Source organism: Mastigoproctus giganteus, chromosome 8, assembly GCF_048544385.1.
Source record: "Mastigoproctus giganteus isolate SK-2022 chromosome 8, ASM4854438v1, whole genome shotgun sequence".
Classification (NCBI taxonomy): Eukaryota; Metazoa; Arthropoda; class Arachnida; order Uropygi; family Thelyphonidae; genus Mastigoproctus; species Mastigoproctus giganteus.
The window spans coordinates 108,841,150-108,865,055 of record NC_143582.1 but is presented as its reverse complement, the minus strand read 5'-3'; the positions used below and the strand labels follow the sequence as shown (position 1 = coordinate 108,865,055).

General features: G+C 36.8%; 1 protein-coding gene across 1 annotated transcript in view; it reads left to right on the top strand.

Annotated features, from left to right (window-relative positions):
- Positions 1–23,906, top strand: part of LOC150081760 (alcohol dehydrogenase class-3-like) — a 137,540-nt gene that overhangs the window by 89,948 nt on the left and 23,686 nt on the right. The window contains exons 6-10 of the mRNA XM_090379624.1: positions 891–1,020; positions 7,785–8,001; positions 11,363–11,493; positions 19,341–19,476; positions 20,381–20,519. Of these exons, the coding sequence (XP_090235750.1) occupies positions 891–1,020; positions 7,785–8,001; positions 11,363–11,493; positions 19,341–19,476; positions 20,381–20,519 (753 nt within the window). The remainder of the gene's footprint in view (positions 1–890; positions 1,021–7,784; positions 8,002–11,362; positions 11,494–19,340; positions 19,477–20,380; positions 20,520–23,906) is intronic.

Genomic DNA, 23,906 nt, shown 5'->3' with positions numbered 1-23,906 from the left:
TGTTAATATAAAATAGGACAAAACACGTTCTTCGATACATTGAACTTTTAAGTCTCCTTAGTCTTTGCTGTCTCTTTTAGTGTTTACAGAACATTGGTCTCTGCCACCCATTAGTCATTGCCGCCCTGGTGCGGTACACCACTTGTACCACCGGGTTGGCACGGCTCCGAGTACAGTAATAAATAAACAAACATTACCTGTAACACATTCCATGTATTTATTTTTTTATCCAACTTACAATTCCGTGGATGGTGCAGATCCTGATTTATCCGTAACACGGATAATGGAATCTACTGTACATATGAAGCCCTGTATGAGATCCATGGAGGAATTGAATGGCAATTTTTTTAAATATTGGTTAAATGAAAAGGAGAAACTGACGCATTGGGGTATATGGTTCTTTTGTAATTAAAGTATTCACCTTTCACAAGGCCAGCTCATAATGTTGATGTTGTAGTGCAAGTGTGTGGATCGGGGGAAGATAGGAAATGTTGATCTTCTTGTGTTGCTGTGATTAGGTGGCTTTGAATAAGTTTGCTGATGAACAGTGACGTAACTAGGGTGAGGTAGGTAGGGCAGGTGCCCTGGGCGTCAAATTTGGGGACGCCATTTTTGTGGTTAAAAATGCAAAAATTCAACCAGAATTTTAAAGAACAGTTTTCAAGGGACACAGTTTTTTTTTTTTTTTTTTTGCCCTGGGCGCCACAACCCTAGTTACGCCTCTGCTGATGAAGTTGGATGGTTACTAGTTATTCGCATTAATGAAAGGGAAACTGCATTTGTTTTTGTTTTATTTACTACTTCAGGGATGTTATTTTTTTTAATAAATCACAATGATCGAAAAGTTCTCATCTTTTTACTTTATTTTATTATTAAATTTTTTTTTTCAGGACTTCATGGGAAGGACTGCAAACTGATGGCACTACCCGAATAACTTGCAAGGGAAAACCGATTCGTCAAATGCAATCGATTAGTACTTTCTCGGAATACACAATTACTCATGAGATGTTTGTTGCTAAGGTAACTTATTTAAAATAAGTTAATGTTTTTTTAAAAAATAAATAATTTTCATATGTTGCCGAATTGGCAAATATTACCATATCGTTTATATGATTGCATGAGATCATACAAATGATTTCGTAAAAATAATGCTATTACTAAAAAAGTAGTTCTTTTTTAGCATAAGCATTAGTAAAGACATATGATGCAAGAAAGCAAGCTTATACAGCATCAGCCAAAAAAAAAAAAAAAAAACCATTTCACCCATCCACTCTCTGCAAATGTTTGTCTAGTTCTTCCTTGAATCTATTTAAGCTATCAACTTCTACAACAACAGCTGGAAGCTTGTTCCAGCAATCAACCACCCGCTGGCTAAAGGCCAACTTCCGCACATCCATCGTACAACTGTCTTTCCTCAGTTTGAATTTAGGCCCTCTCAGCCAATTATTCTGAGCAAGAGGAAAAATCCCATCAGCACTGAGCATGCTCAAATCATTCAAGGTCTTATACACCACAATCAGCTCACCTCACAGGTGGCACCTCCGTAGCCAGGTGGGCAGGAGCAGCAGTGCATGCACACGCTTCTTGATTAGACCGGGGTTCGAGTCCATAACCACCAAATACGGAGGATGCAGAAAGGTCAGGGAATGACCACCGTATATCCCCGGAGCAATATGGTCTTAGTTGCTAATGCTCCTAAAAACCAAATAACAAAACAAAAACACAGGTGCCTAGTCTCCAGGCACTGCAATTTGCAGAAGTTTTGCTTTTCTTCATAAAAGCAACCCTTTGTTCCATTCACTAACCTTGTTGCCGTTCTCTGTACTCGTTCCAAAAGCTCTATATCCTTCTTAAAATGAGGGCTCCAGACCTGTATACAGTACTCAAGGTGTGGCCTGACAAGGGGATAATCACCCTACTAGAAAACTTCCTGTATATCATTGACAAGACACCATGAGCTACTCTTGCAGCCTGTCTGCACTGCTCAGAAAACTTCATATCTGCCTGCACAATTACTCCCAGGTCCTTTTCATTCTCTACCCCTGTCAGTGTAGTATCACACAGTTGATACATTACTTTGGGGTTACGGCTCCCCATATGCGGTTCTTTACGTTTTTCGATATTAAACTTAAGTTGCCACCTCTCAGCCCATCTGCAAAACTTTTCTAGATCCTGTTGCAGCAGCGCACTGTCATTATCATCCGTAGCTGTCATGGCTGTTGACACAACGGATGTTTTAGAACATAGACAAATGGTAATTGTTCTGAGATATGACCCAAATGGAGACATTTTTTGAGCGTTTCCAGAGTTTTTTTCACTCTGGAAAACCAAATGGCAGACAAATATTGAATTGCATTCTAGATCAGTTAGACATAATTCTCGAAGGGAATACTGAAAAACTGGTTGCTCAGACATTTAATGGAGCAAGTGTGATGAAAGGCAAGAAAGGGAAGTTCAGGCTAAAATAAAAGAAGTTAAAGGTGGTAGATGACTTTCATCAACCAGTGAAATACCACCACTTTGCTTATTGGAGGCTTGAAGTGGTGAAACCCATGTTTAGTCTCTAGAGCAAAGTTTCCGGCACCCCACTCCCCCCATACTTCTCCTTCAACCCATGCATGGTACTAAGTACTATAGGTTTTGATACCTTTCGTGTTTGGGGTTTTCATAAAAAAAAAAAAAAAAAAAAAAAATGCACATTTTATTCACTGCTATGCACACCAACTGAATCTGATGATGAGAAATGCAGCAAGTAGTACCCGAGATTCAAGAATATTCTTTTCGAACCTCATGTCGATGCCAACATTTTTCTCGAGATCACCACAACTTCTCTCTGTTCTCAGAAAGTATATGGACAGCTGTGTTGCCCAACCTTCCCCTACAAGATGGAACTTCAATATACGCACCGTGAACAGAATTTATGAAAATTTTGAATCCTTAGAAAAGTGCATGGAGGAACTACAAGCGACAGCAAATGCAAATAAGACGATTTCAGAAACAACTGGAATTTTTCACATCTCTAGTAATGAAAAATTAGAGTTCTGGTTAGAACTTTTCCATCAGATAATGCGTTATGTGGAAGTTATTTATAATCAAATGCAATCTCGAGAAATTGAGGCAGTTAAAATACATGAATATAGAGGATACTTTAAGAATGCTATTTTAAAAATTAGTAATTCAATGTGCTGTGAAAATCCTTCAAAACCCTCATGATTGAAGCGAAGGAAGTGTGCAACTATATAAGTGTTGACATAGGTGAGAGATTCTTTTACAAAGCAATTAATTGCTGCTAAATAACAAGGAGAACTTTGTTATTTTTCATATGAAAATGCCCATGGAACTGGTATTAGAATTAGCATTAGCATTAGTAGAGGCATTTGATGCAAGAAAGCAAGCTTATGCAGCATCAGCCAAAAAAAAAACAAAAGAAACCACTTCCACTTCACCCCTCTGTTCGTTCAAAATACCTGTCCAGCTGAGCCTTAAACTTATTTAGGCTATCAACTTCCACGACAAGGGATGGAAGTCTGTTCCACCGACCAACCACCTGCTGGCTAAAGGCAAATTTCCACACATCTATCCTACATCTGTCTTTCCGCAATTTGAATTTATGCCCTCTCAGGTGATTATTCTGAGCGAGAGGAAGAATCCCATCAGCATTGTGCATGCTCAAACCATTCAAGGCTTTATACACCTCTATCAGATCACCTCGCTGGTGCCTAGTCTCCAGACACTGTAATTTGCAAAACTTAAGTCTTTCTTCGTAAGAGCACCCCTTTGTTCCATTCACTAATCTTGTTGCCCTTCTCTGTACTCGTTCCAGCAGCTCTACATCCTTCTTGAAATGAAGCCTCCAGACCTGTATATAGTACTCTAGGTGTGGCCTGACCATTGCCTTATACAAGGGAATCATCACCTCCTTATCCCTGCTAGAAAAATTCCTATATATCATTGACAATACACCATGAGCTACTCTTGCAGCCTGTCTGCACTGCTCAGAGAACTTCATATCTACCTGCGCAACCACCCCCAGGTCCCTTTCATTCTCTACCACTGTCAGTGTAGTACCACAGAGTTGGTACGTTGCTCTGGGGTTGCTGTTTCCCATGTGTAGTACTTTACATTTGTCAATGTTAAACTTCATTTGCCACCTCTCAGCCCATCTGCCAACCTTTCCAGATCCTGTTGCAGCAGCATAGTGTCAGTAGTGTCCTTGACAACCCTGCCTACCTTTGTATCGTCTGCAAACTTTGACATTAAGAAGCTTGATATACCATCATCAATATCATTTATGAATACAGAAAACAATAATGGACCCAACACTGAGCCCTGAGGGACTCCAGTAATAACATTAGTCCACAACGAGCAGTGTCCATTGATTACCACTCTCTGTCTTCTCCCCCTCAGCCACCCCTTTATCCACAGCAGCAATTTGCCTCCAATGTCACACTGCTCCAATCTGTGCAGCAGTCTTCCATGTGCAACAGTATCAAAAGCCTTTCTAAGATCCAAGTATATAATATCAAAGTTATTCCCTGCATCCAGTTCCTTTGTGACTGCATCATAGTATCCAATGAAATTGGTCAGGCAAGACTTCCCCTTAACGAAACCATGCTGTGTCCGAGCTATAACTTAAGTCTTGTCTAAATGATCCTGCAGTGCTTCTTTAACTAGTGCCTCCATTAATTTTCCTGGAACAGATGTTAAGCTCACAGGTCTATAATTACTTGTGTCAGCCTTTGATCCTCCTTTGTGAATTGGGGTCACATTTGCACATCTCCAGTCTGTGGGTACCTCCCCTGAGTCCAAGGAAGCTCTCATAATTATGGCTAAGGGTTTGCTTACTTCCTCTGCTGCCTCCTTTAATATAACTGGATAGATCCCATCCACCCCGGGTGCCTTTCTTGTGTTTATCTTCAACAATTTCTCCTCCACTTTACTCTCAGTTATTACAAGATTCTCTAGCTTACTGCTAGAGTTGAATACACCTCTGGCTTTCCCCTCGCTAAATAACTCCTCATGTGTGAATGTCGATGCAAAATATTCATTTAGTTTGTTAGCTACCTGAGCAGGATCATCAACAGTTGACCCATCGATATTAAGTGGACCAATCTGATTCATCCCCTTCCTTCTAGAGTTTACATACGTAAAGAACTCTTTGCTGTTTTTCTTTGCATCCTTCGCCAAAGATTTCTCGTAATCTGCCTTCGCCTGCCTAACCTCCTTTGTAACTTGGTTACAGATCAACTTGTATCTCTCATAGGCTTCTGTGTCATGTGTTAATTTGTATGTATCCCATGCATGTTTCTTCTCTGCCATATGAGTCATCAGTTCATCCGACATCCATTTAGGCCTAAACCTTGAACAATATTTCTTAGTTGGTATGTAAAGCCTAGTAGCTTCCAAGATAAGTTCTTTGAATGCTTCCCATTTTGCATTTGCTGTTGGTAACATCATCAGTTGGTCCCACTATATAGAATTTAAATACTGTCTCAGTCCATCGTAGTTGCCTTTACGAAAGCAATAATCCTTCCCTTTACCCCTAATGGTAGTTACCTCTTTGAGTAAATCCCACTTCAGCACACTGTGATCACTGCCACCTAGTGGTTCATTTATCTGCAGATTCTTAATGCATGAAGAATCGCTGTTGATAATCAAATCAAGAGTATTCCTCCCTCTAGTTGCCTCCCGAACATGCTGATGTAGAAACCAATCATCCAATAAATCCACAAAAGCCTTGCTAGTGTGTGAGTGACCAGCCCCCAAATTCCAGTCAATATCTGGTAAATTAAAATCTCCCATTATAAGACACTCTGATTTACTGGCCCACTCTATTTCCCTGTACAGTTTTTTATTATACTCATCAGAGTCATTAGGCCTATAGCCCACTCCTACTCTCAATTTTGATCTCCCAATGCTTATGTCACACCATACTGACTCGACACTGCACTATCCAGCGATGTCCACTGGCTTCACTTCCTTGGATTTTATGTATTTCGTAACTAATAGCATAACCCCTCCTCCCTTCCTATCCAGTCTATCCTTTCTGTAGACGTTGTACTCCCCAAATTCCAGTTCTGCATTCCTTATATCTGTGTGACACCATGTCTCTGATATCCCAACAATATCTGCCTTTGATGTTTTGAGCAATACCTCAAATTCATCAAATTTATTTACTAAATTCCTAGCATTGGTGTACACGCAAGTATACATGCACCTGTTTCTATTCTTAGCTACCCTAACACAACCCATGTGTTTACTTGTACCGCAATGACTCCCAGCAGTCTCTGAAATATCCTGCATCTTGTTTTTCAGGCTTCTGCTCATTCCAATAGAAGCAGTGCAAGAATCTCTTTCACCTCTGCCAGTGGCTACTGTTAATCTATTTGTCTTTGTCTCCCCCCAAGCTAGCAGTTTTCCGACCCACCTAACACTGCCTCGATAGCATCAGCAAATATTCTTGCACCCTTTCTATTTAAGTGTATCCCATCCCTGTAGAAGCAATCTCTCCTGTTAACAAGTACAGTCCAGGCTGAAAAAAATTCTACCCCTTGAGCCTTGCACAATCTTTCCTGAGGCATATCCCATGATTGAACGAGAAAAACTTCTTATGGAATTACAATTTTTCTTTAGCAGACATGATCTACATAATTATTGAAAATTAACTGACTTACTGAAATTTATCTCATAAAATAATCTAGCTGAAGTTGTTGGTGAACTTACAAAACTCATAAAAGTTCTTTTGACCATTCTGATGACTACTTCAGAGCCCAAACACTGCCATTCGACATTAAAAAGAATAAAAACATTTTTAAGGAGTACTATGAATCAGGAATGTCTAAATGCTCAAGAAATGCTTTCAATAGAAAAAGCTTGGTCAGCATTGCACCAAACTTGAACAAAAAAGTTAATCTATTTTCAACAAATAAAAACCGAAGAATGGATTTTTTTTTTTAAAATAAAAGTTTGATCAAGTCTGTTAATGTTTCATAGTATTTTTAACTTGCTTATTATTATTATTACTGTGTATGTCTACATGTCTTATAACCAAGACAATTTAATGTAACTTTAAGATGCAGCACCCCCAAACATCAGAGTCACGAGCCACCATTGTATTTAGGTAACCAAATATGTATATATTTCATTATTTTTCTACATTTTGGAATTAAATGAGGCCTAGCTAATCTCATCTCTGCATCCAAAATTGCAGAATAAAGAACATAGTTTGGATGGAGAATTAAAAAAACATAAAGAGATAAAAATAAATTCTAAACTGTATTGCAATGTATATGTGATATAGAATTCTCAGTTTTTAAGGAGTACCTGCATATCATTTTTTTTTTTTTTTTTTGACACTATAGGTGTTTTTTTTTTTTTTTTTTTTTGGCTGATGCTGTACAAGCTTGTTTTCTTGCATCATATGCTTCTGCTAATGCTAAAACACTCTACCATGAAATGTATAGTGTGTTGCAATTATAACACCTAATACAGTACCACATCATAATACTTCACATTAGACTATATTGCATATCTCTTGCAGTCAGTCTGAAATGTGAAAGGAAAAAACTTGTTCAAATATTCAATGTGTCATTAACCAGTGTGTTTTTTTTATCACATTCGTGCATGGCACATCACTAAAACCTCCTGATCAAGTAGGTGTGAGGAAGAGAAAAAATGAGCTCTGTACATCTGAAGAAACTTTAGCTCAATTTTCATGATGAACTTTCTTACTTTTAACAAATGATAGCAATAGTTACAATTATCCTAATGATTTTATATTGCAGATCAGCCCCAAGGCACCACTAGACAAGGTATGCTTGTTTGGATGCTGTGTCCCAACTGGTTATGGTGCTGCTGTTAGATGTGCTAAAGTACGTACGGGATCTACGTGTGCAGTTTTTGGACTAGGTGGAGTTGGTTTGAGTGCAGTTATAGGATGTAAGGCACAAGGAGCTAAACGTATCATAGGTGTGGACACCAATATGGCAAAACGTGAACTAGGTTTGTATTACTGATTTCAAAATTATCAACTTCTTTTTCAGTGTATCAGTCTATCAACTGGTTTGCCCCTTTGATGAGCTGTTTCCATTTCTCACAGTCTTGTGCTAGGTGTTTCACTTCTGCATAGCTTCGAAGCCCAGTTTCCTTCAGAATTGTATTTATGATGGTGTTTCTTGGTCTTCCTTGTTTTCTTTTTTCTGGTATTTTGCCTTCCAGAACATCCAGTAACATCCCTCTATGCCTCATGGTGTGTCCGATCCATTGTAGCTACTGTCTTCTGATTCTTCTTAGCGAGTCTTTCTTCTCCTACACGTTCTAAAACCATGTTATTACTCATTTTTTCTGTCCAGCTAATCTTTTCCATTCTCTGCCAGCACCACATCTCAAAAGCCTCTAATTTTTTCAAGTTGGTTTTGTTTAATGTCCATGTTTCTGCTGAATACAAAGCAATTGACCAAATGTATGTTTTCATAATTCTTTTTCTTATGTCTAGTGATATATTTCTTTGGCTTAGTAAAGAGATTTTACCTCTAAATGCTTGTTTTGCCATTGCAATTCTTGAACTGATTTCACTGTGGCAAGAAGAATCTTGTGTTATAATCTGTCCTAGATATTTGAATTTTGTTACCTGTTCTATTTTTTCTCCATCAGTTTCATTGTGAAATTATTTTGGCTTTTTTACTTATAATCATAATCTTTGTTTTATTAGTGTTAATCTTCATTCCATATTTCTTCACTTTCTTAGTTAACTATTTTAGTGTATTGGATAACAGTCTTGGGCTACATGCAAACTTGATTGTGCTAAGTGTTCTACCACCTATCTTTATACCTAACTTTTTACCATCAAATGCTTCTTTCACTATTAATTCTGCAAATATATTAAATAAACTTGGGGAAAACAGGCATCCTTACCTCACTCCTCTCCCTATTTTTGCTGTTTCTGTCAATTCTCCATTTAACCTGCTGATGGCCTTTTGTCTTTTATACAAGTCAAATATTAGCCTAATTAATCTTTGTGGACATCCCATGTTTTCTAGTAGAGGAAAAAGCTTATTCCAAATTACCGTGTCAAATGCTTTTGCATAGTGAATAAAGCACACATACGGATTCCTGCCATTGTTTATCATTCTTTCACCTATGAATCTTAACATTCCTATTCCTTTTGTAGATAAGTTCTTTCTGAACCCACATTGTTTATCCTCTAAAAAGTGTTTGATGTAGGATTCTATTCGTATTTTTATGATTTTTAAGAGAATTTTGATGCATGTGATATGAGGCTGATGGTTCTGTAGTCTTTGCATTTGGTTGGTGCAGATTTTTTTGGTATTGGTACTATGATGGTTGAACATTCTTCTGGCCATTTTCCTTCTATATGCTTTCAAAATCAATCCAAATAGTGATTGCTTGACTTGATCTCCACTGTTCTTTATTAATTCTGCTGTAATATTATCTATACCAGAAGCTTTGTTGTTAGGAAGTAACTTTAAAGCTAGGTCAAATTCTTCTTTAAATATTTGACCTTGTTTTAAGTTTTGTTGTTCTCCTTTCTCATCATATTTCCATGTATAGATCCTCTATATACTTTCTCCATGTAATTATTAACTAGTAATCTAAATATTAATTAAATCTGAATCAGGCCTCAGCCTGAAGTACAGTATAGTTCAGAAAAAGGCTATCCCGATATAACTTTATTTTGTTAGGTGTTATAATTGCAACACACTACAGAGGCTTATGATGCAAGAAAGCAATCTTATATAGCATCAACCAAAAAAAAAAAAAAAAAAAAAAAACACACATTCCCATTTTACCCATCCATTTGTTCCAAAAGTTTGTCCAGTTCTTCTTTAAATTTATTTAAGCTATCAACTTCCACAATGACAGATGGAAGTTTGTTGGTATGTATTAGAATATGGGAGTATTAGAAAGTCTAAATTAGTAAAGTTTTTGCATTAGGTAAACCATGTCCAGTAAGCATACGGGAGGTATATAATGAGGGCAAAAACCATTTTCTGAGGATAATGGAAGTAGTGTAGTTATATTGTGAATGAATTTTTTGGTGATGGCTCTTTTTTCTCATTAATCGCTGAAAATAGTGGCATAAAAGATGATATATTGTTACAAATCTCTCTACATATTATTTCGTTCTCATTATCATCATCATTATTATTAGCCATATAGTGCAAGGAAGCCTGAGGGTTTTGCTGCACCAGGCAAAAAAGAAACTGAGTTACCCTGAGAGAGAGAAGGAGAAGGGAATCGCCAAGAAAGAGAAGAATGATGATATTCAGCTCAGGACCCTGGGTGTGCCAAGCCCATACTCACCAGATGTGAGCCCCTGGGATTACTGATGTGTTTGGGTGTGGATATTGCATGGAGATCGCTTGCTATTGGAGTGCATTGTCTCAATCTCAAAATTTGCTGATGTGGGTTAATGGTATGAGACTATTTCAGGTCTGATCCATCTGTGGTAACACTTATTGTTGTAATTTAGGCACACAAGCAACTTAAACGATATGTATTCAGACTTATTTGGTTGTTTTGTTGAATGAAAAACCCGAAATAATTAATGGGAAAAGTTTAACTCTCTTCATCTGAGATCAGCTTAACTAAAGCCTTGATTGGATAGACCTGTAGAAATTCCTGCAGTATGTACCAGGTTTCGAACCCGATCTCTCCAAATGACAAAACTGCAATATATTCTCAAAGTACTACCCGCAGTTTTCCAGACTGTGGATAGTACTTTAAACCATGAAGGCAACGATCTAATTGAACATTGTGGCCAATTATGTGTTGTCTACACAATGTTCCTCATCATGCACACTAGTTTGCAGACAATGATGTCAAAAAGTGAAGATGGCCGGATCAGAACTCAGATCTGAAATCAAGTGCCTACGGAACAAATTGTAGCACTGCATTAAGCAAGTACTTTCTTTCAAACCAGATTTGGCTGCTGTTTCGCAAAAGGAACAAAGATGAATTTTCAGGTATCCCTTCTGGAAGTTGTCAAAGTGTGCCCATGTTTGTTGAGGTTGTTATACAGGCCAAAGGTGGCCCAGCTCTGTGTTAGGTTTGAGAATTAGAGGTATTTTAGAGAATAAGTGTTTTTATAACTATCTTTATGGACCCAACTACTTTTGGTCACACGGTATTAGAGTAGAAGTTATACTCCTCTTTACAGTATTTGTGGGAGGGGGTTGTAAAAGTAATAAATTTACTTCAATTCTTACAATTTACTTCCTTTTTATGAATATGAATAAAGTTTTTGGCTTGATATTAATGCTATATTTCCTTTAATATTTATTTAGTATCACATAATATGTAATTTATAAATATTTATTGTTTTGTCATCTGTATCTTACAGCTATGAAGCTCGGATGCACAGAGTTCATCAATCCAAATGATAGCAAAAAACCTATTGACGAAATTCTTAGAGAATCAACTGATGGAGGCCTTGATTACTGTCTAGTTTGTGTAGGGAATGTTGATGTAATGGTAAGTTTAGAAAAGTAGATGTAGTATGCTAACAGCATGAATATAATTTTTATAATTTTACTATGAAAGGAAGAATATACACTGGAAAACGTTTAACATGAAAAATCGGTTAACATGAAAAAATATTCTGATCCCGACAAAATGCTATGTGATTTCCTACATTTATTTTCTCTTAACATGAAACAAAAAACACTTAACACAAAACAAAAAGATTTTGCATATCAGATGAACAAAAAAATATACTGGCTGGTGCGTCGTCACTAAATTTTTACTGTTTATGACTTTATGGGCGCATTATGGCCTTTGCTGTTCTTGTGCCATAAAGCCCTTAAACAACAACACTATGACTTTATGACTCAACTTTCTATTCACTAGGCCGACATCTGATAATAAACCATATGTAGATAGTACAAGGATGCCACTTGCCGCACACCACCCTTATAATTTTAAACAAATGGGATTACCCATTAACAGAAATTTCGTGTTTAGTAAAAAATCCATAAATTTATCACACTAAACTGTACAATGGAAAAATCAGGGCATAAACAAAGGCTATTTCGCTTAAAATTAAAATGGAGTTGCTTAAAGCACTAGATGTAGAAAGAAAACAGTCTGTTTCAAAGAAAACAGACATTTGTAAAATGTTTGGAACACTAACACTACGTTAGCATTAGTAGAGACATACGATGCAAGAAAGCAAGCTTATGCAGCATCAGCCAAAAAAAAAAAAAAAAACCTTTCATTTCACCCCATCATTCGTTCCAAATGCCTGTCCAGCTCAACCTTAAATTTATTAGGCTATTAGCTTCCACAACAAAAGATGGAAGCCTGTTCCACCAATCAACTACCCGCTGGCTAAACTGTCTTTCTTCAATTTGAATCTGTGCCCCCTCAGGTTCTTAATCTGAGCAAGAGGAAGAATCCCATCAGCATGTAGCTTTCTCAATCCATTCAAGGCCTTATACACCTCAATCAGATCACCTCACAGGTGCCTACTCTCCAGGTGCTGCAATTTGCAGAACTTAAACCTTTCTTGGTATGAGCACCCCCTTTGTTTCCCTCACCAATCTTGTTGCCCTTCTTTGTACTCATTCTAGCAACCTTGAATGGGTTGAGCACGCTGAATTCTGATGGGATCCTTCCACTTGTTCAGATTATGAACCTAAGGGGGCATAAATTAAAATTAAGAAAAGACAGATGTAGATTAGATGTGCGGAAATTTGCCTTTAGCCAGCAGGTGGTTAATTGCTGGAACAAACTTCCATCTGTCATTGTGGAAGTTGATAGGTTGAATAAATTTAAGGAGGAACTGGACAGGCATTTGGAGGGAATGGTGTGATTTTTTTTTTTTTTTTTTTTGGCTGATGCTGCATAAGCTCATACACTTGCTTTCTTGCATCAAATGCCACTACTACTACTACTACTACTACTACTACTACTACTACTACTCTACATCCTTCCTAAAATGAGGCCTCCAGACCTGTACACAGTACTCTAGGTGTGGCCTGACCATTGCCTTCTACAATGGGATAATCACCTCCCTGTCCCTGCTAGCAAAATTCCTATATATCATTGACATGATAATTTGACTGCACAATTACCCCCAGATCTTTTTCACTTTCCACTTTCCTAAGTATAGTACCACACAGTTGATACATTTTTCTTGGGTTATTGCTACCCATATGCAGTACTTTGCATTTGTCAATGTTAAACTTCAGTTGCCACTTCTCAGCCCATTTGACCAACTTGTCTAGATCCAGTTGGAGTAGTATACTGTCTTTACTGTCGTTAACAACCCTGCCAACCTTTGTATCATCTGCAAACTTGGACATTAAGCCTAATATACCTTCATCAATCGGCCCCTCTGTAGCCAGGTGGGCAGGAGCAGCAGTGCATAGCACACACACACTTCTTGATTAGACAGAGGTTCGAGTCCATGCCCACCAAATACAGAGGATGCGGAAAGGTCAGGGAATGACCACCACATATCACTGGAGCAATATGGCCTTAGTTGCTAATGCTCCTAAAAATCAAGTAACAAACACACCTTCATCAATATCATTGATGAATACACACAAAACAGCAGTGGCCCCTGGGGAACTCCACTAATAACATTTTGTCCATGAAGAGCAGTGTCGATTGATTACCACCCTCTGTTGTCTCCCACTCAATCATCCCTTTATCCATTGTAGCAACTTACCCTTAATGCCATATCTCTCCAATTTGTACACCAATCTTCCATGTGCAACAGTATCAAAAGCTTTCCTGAAATCCAAGTATATGATATCAAAATTATTTTCGACATTCAGTTCCTTTGTGACCACATCATTTTATCCAATCAAATTGGTCAGACAAGACCGTCCTTTAACAAACTCATGCTGTATTACTGCTCTTGTCTAGATGATCCTGCAATGCTTCTTTAACCAGTGACTCCATTATTTTCCACAGACACAAGTTAAACTAACAGGTCTATAGTTACTTGTGTCACCTTTTGAACTCCCTTTGTAAATCTGCAGATCTACTTTTCATGTCATTAGTGCTGATGTGTACAACGATATCACCCTTTGTACTTTAAAAGATGATATTTGCTGTGCAATGTCATCTGCTTTTTCCCCTGGCAGACATACCGGGTACACTACAACTCAGCAATGGTAAACTCGGCAACAAAAATTATTTTGAAAAGAAACTTGTATACATGTTTTCATTTAGGATTATTATAAATTTTTTAATGAAAATTTGTTAAGTCAAATATATTAGTGTAATAGATTATTTATTCAGAACACACATGTTTATTAGAAGAGAATTTATTGCACAGTTAAGTATACATCTTTGAACTTTTTTAATAATCCTGGAAAATAAACTATAAAACTACAAATCCTTTACTTTTTTAATCCATATTGTAGTTGTAGGATATACCATGAAGATATTCTATAATATATTGCTAATTATAGTTATTGATCTTATTTAAAATTTTGCCTTCAGCTTCTTCATCTCAAATAGGAAGGATTTCAATTTTTTTTAATAGTAATATGAACTGAATAGTATGAAAAATTACTGCTTAATAAATATACATAATGAAAATTTTGAATATATATTTAATTGATGGAAATAAATCAGAATAAAATATGGATTTAAATTGGTATGTTCCACTGGCTTCCTTCTGTTTTAATGTGTATGCTTGCCTAAACAACGTTCTCTATGAATCACTCAGCTTCTGACAAGGCTGCACATTAATATGTGTTTCCAGAAGGCCTGGGTTTCAAATGAAAGTCAAGTAGTTGGATTAGGACAAAATCTTGCACCCTCAAGCCCACTCAGACTTAAATATGAGTAAGCCCGCAGCATTAAGATTGCATTGTGATTAACTCAAAGGTTCTCCTTAAGGTGAACCTAGAGCCCGCATAACTCCAACTTAAAAACTACTCAATAATTATATAAATTATGTGTATCAGAGAATTGTCACAAGGCAAAATGATCAACAAAACAAGATTTATTAAACATATAAGTTATATACATGAGTACAATTGAACTGGCTAAAAATTAGAATAATTGATATGTGATTGATAGGTAAATTAACTGAATGCAAGCATTATCTTGCTGATAGCAGTATTACAGTTTTGTAATGTTCTTCATGTGGCTTTTCCACTAAGTCTCTAACATTGATTCACAATCGCTGATGATTGTTCATTAATTAATTGTTCCATTAATTGAATACGAATACATTTGTTCCATTAATTGAATACGAATACATCTGTCAACATAACAATTACAATTAGTATTAAAACAACTAATTGGGCAATTCGTGCTTACTGTTACTTCTAACTAAAAAAATAGATATACATTTGTCAGAATGACTTTAATAAGAAGAGAGGTCAGTGCATGTGAATTAAAGGCAGTGGGAAAATATGATTAACTTCGAGTGATTAGGTTATGTTGTTTAAGAAAAACTCAATTACCAACAAATGGTAGTTTGTCCCCGGCACTTCTTAGTCCTTCTCTTCTATCCATTCGTACGATTCTGGGCTAACTTCTTTTACTTTCTCTCTCTGCCGACTTAATCTTTCGCTTGGCTTCTGAATCCGCTCTCTCACTTTTTCAACCTCGAAACTCCGAAACCTACCATAAGACTGTCCAAAGAAAAAGATTTCTTTTCTTTCCCCTTTTTCATATAAATACCTCTGGTTTTTCCCCCTTAATTTGCCCTGACCTGTTCTGAAATCACAAGTCAATAATGCTGGGCAAAGAACTTCATTTGGGGACTGTCATCTTTGTGAATTGGCGCCACTAAAAATGAAATATTGTGAGAGGAAAGGAAATTCCATGTTTGTGTAAGGCAGTTCCTTTTGTTTTAAAATCACGTCATCGAACATAAATCGATATGCTCATGCGAACAGAATTTTAGAATGACAGTCATTGAGTTTATTAGTTTCGATCTCGTAAGGGATTATGTCTCATGTTCTAATTTCTCACGCTCTTCTGTCAAAGTCGCAATCTGCTCTTTTCACTCGTGAGCAATTAAGCATACGCAGACTGGACTGCCCTTTGCCGTCAGGGAGAGCGGTGACTGATGTCATTTAATTGCTCTGGGCACTAAATGCGGTGTATCATTTCAACCACAGCTTCCCCCAAGGGAGGCGACTGATTGCCGTTACGAAACCGAAGTTAAACGGAGTTCATTCCGTCAGATTATTGTATAGACTGTGGAAAAAGTATAGGACACTTTAAAGAATAATTGCTTTTAAAAAAAACAGGCGAAAGGGATAAAAAATGATAGCATTTTTTAACACTTTAACAGGTACTTGATTTGTATTATTTTAACACGAAGGTGGTTTTTTTTTGTTTTGTTTTTTAAGAAAAGAGGAAAATATATAGTTAGCAAGTAAGACAATATTGTTGATTAAATTAAGAAAAGTATGGAATTTTAGTAAAGGGTAAAGGGAAAGTGATGTGCCTTCTTGACATATTTCACCCGGTTTCATTTACTTAACACCAGAGAATAAAACACCAGTAAGCAAGCATTTTCCTCCCCAAAACTATATCATTCACAGCCTTCTAGGAGAAACCTTCACTGTCTCCAAAATTTTCACTATCATGTTGAGTTTATAGTACTGTGCCTTATTATGCGAATGTGTAGTCTATATGATATATTCACAATGGCTAGATACTCGACATCAATAGAATATTGTTATTCCATCCTTGTCAACTTAATTTTTACTTTTAAATATCTATCTATCTGTACATTAAAAAAGTTTTCCTACTAGTGATATTTATTCGAGCCAATGGGAGAAGAGGGCAAGACAATTACGTCACTACAAATGCAATTAATTATTGACAACTGCCTCCATAATCCTACTGTAAACTTATAGCCGCGTGTTCAGGGCACAGGTGCATAAATACACGTGCCATGAGTGACTGGGTTCAAGCCCGTGACTGCTAAATATGGTGCTGTTTCTTGTATTCTGTCTATCTTGTGAAATCCTCTGACCATTTGGTCATCCCGGAGTATAAACAGAAAATTTATTTATTTATTTATAATACTTCCTTTGCTTAACTGAATTAAGCACTTTTAATGATCAAAAGCAGGCATAAAAATATCATTTAAAAGTTAAATAAAGAAGAAGATGAATAATGTAATTGTGAATTATGTATGCATTTGTAAATAATTTGACTTAATATATGCATTGGTGCTTATTTCTTGTATTTGCTCCTGATTTCTCATGAGACATCTTGCCCTGTATACACATTTGTAAAACCCTCATTATAGCATAACATTACAGGTTTTAGTTTCTTTAAGTGCTTCAGGGGAGCTATTGCCACACATAAGTGGCAATTGTCAGAGTAGACAATACTAAGGTGACGAGTACACAGGGAAAGTCATAAGGAAATGAACAGAGTTTAGAGAATATAAAATAAAAAAACTTTCAAAAATAAATATGCCTTCACACTCCATCAATAAGACTTATTCTGCAAAGCTATAATTTACCATCTATATTATGAATCAAGCATTAGTAGAGGCATATGATGCAAGAAATCAAGCTCACTTAGCATCAGCCACAAAAGAAAAACAAAAAACAAAAATCCTTCCTGTTTCACCCATCCATTCACTCCAAAAGTTTGTCTAGTTCAGCTTTGAATTTATTTAAGCTGTGAACTTCCATAATGACAGATGGAAGTTGGTTCCATCAATTAACCACCCGATGGCTAAAGACCTAAAGACAAATTCTACAACTCTTTCCTTAATTTGAATTCATTCCCCCTCAGGTGTGGAATCTGAGCAAGAGGAAGAATCCCATCAACGTTGGCTTGCACACAGCATTCAAGGCATTATTATTATTATTATTACTAGCCATATAGTGCAAGAAAGGCTGAGGCTTATGCTGCACCAGCTAAAAAAAATTTCTGAGTTACCCTGAGAGAGAGAGAGAGATTCAGAAGTAGAATGGATTCACCAAGAAAGAGAAGAATAATAATATCCAGCTCAGGATCCTGGGTGTGCTAAACCCATACTCACTAGATCTCCTGTGAGCTCTTGGGGTATACTCAGGTTCTTGAGATATATTTCTTCTTTAAGCTCTTCTGGGGTTATACTCTGGTCAACTTCAAACAGGACAATCAATGGCCCTTTCCATTTTGGTGTTTCAGCTTTTAACTTGTAGTAGGTGATATCAGGGTTTGATACTTTTGCACATCAAAGACTGCTGTACAAACTGGAGTGGTATGGCACATTAAGAGTAAGTTGCTGCAATGGATAAATGGATGGTTGAGTGGAAGATGGCAGAGAGTTGTAATAAATGGACACTGCTCTATGTGGACTAATGTTCTTAGTGGAGTACCCCATGGTTCGGTGCTGGGCCCATTGTTGTTTTGTGTATTTATCAATGATATCAATGAAGGTATATCAGGCTTAATGTCCAAATTTGCAGATGATACAAAGGTTGGCAGGGTTGTAATGATAGTAAAGACAGTATGCTACTGCAACAGGATCTTGAAAAGTTAGGCAGATGGGCTGAGAAGTGGCAACTGAAGTTTAACATTGACAAATGCAAAGTACTCCATATGGGAAGCAGTAACCCAAGCAAAAAGTACCAACTGTGTGGTACTACACTCAGGGAAGTGAAGAATGAAAAAGATCTGGGGATAATTGTACAGTCAGATATGAATATCTCTGAGCAGTGCAGATGGGCTGCCAGAAGAGTTCATGGAGTTTTGTCAATGATATATAGGAATTTTGCTAGCAGAGACAAGGAGGTGATTATCCCTTTGTATAAGGCAATGGTCAGGCCACACCTTGAGTATTGCATACAGGTCTGGCGGCCTCATTTTATGATGGATGTAGAGTTGTTAGAACAAGTACAGAGAAGGGCAACAAGATTGGTGAGAGGAACAAAACGGTGCTCTTACCAAGAGAGAGAGAGAGACTTAAATTCTGAAAGTTGCAGCATCTGGAGACTAGGCACCTGCAAGACAATCTTCAATGGTTTGAGCAGGCTCAATTCTGATGGGATACTATCACTTGCTCAACTTAAGAACCTGAGGGGCATAGATTCAAATTGAGGAAAGACAGTTGTAGAATAGATATACTGAAGTTTGGCTTTAGCCAGCAGGTGGTTGATTTCCATAAATTTAAGGCTGAACTAACCATATATTTGGAGTGACTGGATGGGTGAAATGGGAAGGTTTTTTTTTTTTTTTTTCGGCTGATGCTGTATAAGCCTGTTTTCTTGCATCATATGCCTCAACTAGTGATAATGCTAATATGTAATAGGTACTTCTGATTCACCCTAATTAATTTCACTTAAAAAATATCACCCAAATGAAGTTTCTTCTTTTGTTTCAATATTTTTCAGAAATCTGCCTTTATGGCTATACACCCACGCATAGGCCATTGTATAATAGTGGGAATGACTGTTGAGAGTGCTGAATTACCGGTAAATGTTTTTGAATTGCTTCTGGGAAAAAAGTTAAAAGGAACAGTACTTGGAGGTAGGTGCTATTACCTAATAGATATAAATTTTCAGTATAACAGAAAAGTGAAATGACACACCTACTTTATTTAATACCTATTTTTTAAAATTTATTGTAAAGTCAAGTATTTATTGAATCATTACTTATTTTTGTGTGCAACAGTGTGGTGGTGCCGTTTAGAACTAAGTCTTTCTGGATATCAAATGGACATTTGTCCATTATTCTTTTGTCATTATTTTCAAAGAATTGCAACTGCCACCAAATAAAAAAATTTTTTGTTTTCATCTTAATGCTGTTGTATTGCTTTCCCTACTCTGCTAGCTTTTGAGTATTTAGTCTGCTCTGGTGAAAAAGTTGTATAACTCTCCTACTTTTGTTATTTTCAAAATTATGAATACTAGATGTTCCTAAATAATATATAAATACTTTACTTATTTACTCCATTAATACTAAAGCACATACAGATGCAGGGTGGTGTTTTTTTTTTTTTTTTTTTTTTTTTTGGTACGAAAATTTACTTTAAAATCGCAAATTCAAAATACCCACAGTGAACATTGATACATTGTTTGCAAAGTCACAACAGATCGATATGCATGTTTGAGTGATAGTGTACTGTGTTCATTTTGAACTTAGCTTCGTCAATCAAGAAAATGAAATCCCAAAAATATTTGTTTTCAATTCACATATTAAAAGCTGCTAACAAAACTGAAACATTTCTGAACCATTTTTAACCTTGGTGTCAAATTTCCCCAATATGTGGTGTTTCTGTTTTTCATTGTGCATAATCAATTGACTTGTGTGAGCCTTTCATAACACCCTAACTGTGTGTGTTTTTCGCTCGGTAATGTCAAGAGCTAATATCCAAAGTTCATGCTGCAAGGAAGAATTATTTTAAGAATTTTTTATTATTATTATTTTTTAGATTATGTAGTTCGTCATGAGCTGGCCCAACTAGTGGATCAGTATACAGAAGGTAAACTGATGACAGATGACCTTATTTCTCACACCCTTCCTCTTGAGCGTATCAATGATGCTGTAGCATTCTTGGAATCAGGAAATGGGTAAGCAACAAAGTCTCATTTAAGTTTTTGTATTTGTTTTTGCAAAAATAGATGTCATTAAATAAACTATTAAATTAATGATCAAAAACCTTTTACAGCAAATCCACTCATCTGGCGGTAGTTGTCTGGATGGCCATCCATTGGGAAATGGAAATGCAGAACCAGAACATAACAGTATTGTAGACGTTGCTGCACAAATTCTTGTGCAGCAATGTCTGCACAAAAAAACATTGCTGCCTAACAGAAAATTTGTGCAAAAATGTTGTTAGTCATCCCAGTGTGGATTTGGTCTTACATTTTACGGTTTAAATCTCAATTACCGAGATGCACTGAAATCTTAATCAACGAGAAGCCTACGGGATATTAGCATTAGTAAAAGTATATGATGCAAGAAAGCAAGCATCAGTCAAAAAAATAAATAAATAAATAAAAAAACCTTCTCATTTCACCCATCCACTTGCTCCAAATGTCTGTCTAGTTCTGCCTGGAATCTATTTAAGCTATCAACTTCTACAACAACAGATAGAAGTTTGTTCCAGCAATCAACCACCCACTAACTAAAGGCAAACTTCTGCACATCTATCCTTCAACTGTCTTTCCTCAATTTGAATTTATGCCCTCTCTGGTGATTATTCTGAGCAAAAGGAAGAATCTCATCAGCATTGAGCATGCTCAAACCATTCAAGACCTTATACACCTCAATCAGATCACCTCACAGGTGTCTAATCTCCAGACACTGTAATTTGCAAAACTTAAGCCTTTGTTCGTAAGAGCAACACTTTACTCCATTCAATAATCTTGTTGCCCTTCTCTGTACTCTTCCCAACAGCTCTACATCTTTCTTAAAATGAGGCCTCCAGACCTGTATACAGTACTCAAGGTGTGGTCTGACCATTGCCTTATACAAGGGGATAATCACCTCCTTATCCCTGCTAGAAAAATTCCTGTATATAATTGACAAGACTCCATGAGCAAACTACTGCACTGCTCAGAAAACTTCATATCTGGCTGCACAATTATCCCCCAGGGTCCTTTTTGTTCTCTATCGCCATCAGTGTAGCACCACACAGTTCCTGCAGATCCTTAATGCATGAAGAATCACTGCTGATAACCAAATCAAGAGAACCTATCATCAAAGTAATCCACAAAAGTCTAGCTAGGGTGTGTGACCAACCCACAAATTCCAGTCAACATCTGGAAAGTTAAAAATCCCTCATTATTGAGACATTCTGATTTACTATCCAACTTTATTTCTCTGTATAGCTGTTTGATATACTCATCACAATCATTAATCCTACAACACACTTCTAGCTCTCAATTTTGTTTTTCCAGTGTGTATATCACACCAAATTGACTCAACATTGCACTCGCCACCCATGTCAACTGGATATACTACCGTAGATTTAATATGCTTCTTAACTAAGAGCATAACTCCTCCATCTGTCCTTCCTGTATATGTTGTACTACCCAGTGCTTTTTTTGTAAAAAAAATAGGTGCCGGTACTCATTCTTTGCTATCAGGAAAAATTGAAAATTAAAAGGATATGAAAAGTACTCTAAAAAAATTTTTTTTCTTGATATTGTTACTTTAGTAGTAATGATTTTGGAATAAGAACAACAAATTTAGTATATTAACACAGTTTATTAAGCATAAATTTATTCAAGTATATAAAAAAATAAGTAAAATGTGAGTAAAATAAATAAATAAATAAATCGATCAACTACTGAGTGCCGGGCACTCAGGATGAAGGTCCGTAGTCACGAATGGTCGTTAGTGTAGTATCTCAAATAGAGCTTTATGGTAACTGAAAAAAGTTTCTAGTACCCCGGCTTGGCCTAAAACTGAGGAACTAATGAAAACGTTGTCTATTTGAGTCTTTCCAGTTGTTGTGAATGGCAAGGGTTTGAGAAGCGACTCTGACTTCTTCCTGGAGAAGTGATTAAAGTCTTGGGGGGGAGAGGCAACTGGCAGGTGAGGGCCATGGAAGACTAAACGCAGGTGCCTCCCCACTACCGCCACCTCAGCACTGGCTCTCTGAATACTTCCTTGTCGGGACAACTCCAACTTTGAAAATTGTTAAAAAATAGTTCTCGTCGCAAAATTTATAAATGACCTTTATAGAATTATTAAATAAGTATTTAGCAATCTTTTCAAAAGGAGAGTTACTTAATACAAAGAAGTGCACTATTGAAGTGCAATAAAAAATTGTTTTTTTAATTTTAACACAAAAATCGGAATAGTTTTCCCTTGATAAGCATCGAATAACACATAGCTAATGTGATTTTTAAATTTTTAGCTCCATTAGCAATGGAAATAGTGGGAGGAGGACACAAAAATTACATTTTCCTATCTGGCGCTGCCATTTTTAATTTTAAAAATATTTTAAACCTACTCGTTGAGCTCTTTCCAATGGTGTATAATAAGCTATAGGTTGTCAAAAAAATTTTACCCCCCCCCCCATTTCTTAAACAAATTTTTGTCAACAACGATCAATATGGCGTATGTTGGCTCACATGATGTACAAACCCATGCAAAATTTCAAGTCAATTGATTGAGTGGTTCAGGAGATAAAATGCTATGACAGATGGACAATCGAGTGACATTTATTTTTACTTATTATTTTTAAGGTTCTTCGTTAGACTAAGGACCCTAAAAATAAATAAGTAAAAATAATTTTTTTTTTTTTTGTCCTCTCTTTTTCTCATTATATATGGAGTCAGCGTTTTTTTTTTTATTGTTTTGGCATGCAATTTTTATGGCCAGATGCCATTCCTGACGCCAACCCTCACCCTTTATCCAGGCTGGAGATATGCGGTGGTCATTCCCTAACCTTCCGCATCCTAATAAGTAAAAATAAATGACGCCTCCGTAGCCAGGTGGGAAGGAGCAGCAGTGCGTAGCACACACTTCTTGATTATACTGGGGTTCGAGCCCATCACCACCAAATACAGAGGATGCGGAAAGGTCAGGGAATGACCACCGCATATCCCAGAGCAATATGGCCTTAGTTGCTAATGCTCCTAAAAACCAAATAACAAACAAACAAACAAACAAACAAGTAAAAATAAATAACATAAGTAAAAATAATTTCATAATAAAGCTTTTGCAGAATATTCCAAATTTTTATTAAGTTCTCATCCAGTAGCCCCTGGCTTTATGGCCGTGAAGGGTAATAAAGATTATCTCTCTCTCTCTCTCTCTCTCCCTTGCCGACTTTTTTTCTTCCTCTTTGTGTCTTTCTTGCTGAATGACGTTTCCGAAGCAGCCACGAATCGACATATTTTGCTGGATCGAAATAGGTCAGCGGTGCGCCTATAATTTTAAGAAACAGTTTTGTCATCAAGGAAGCTCTGGTTGGGCTGGCGATCAGATTCATTTGTGAAAAT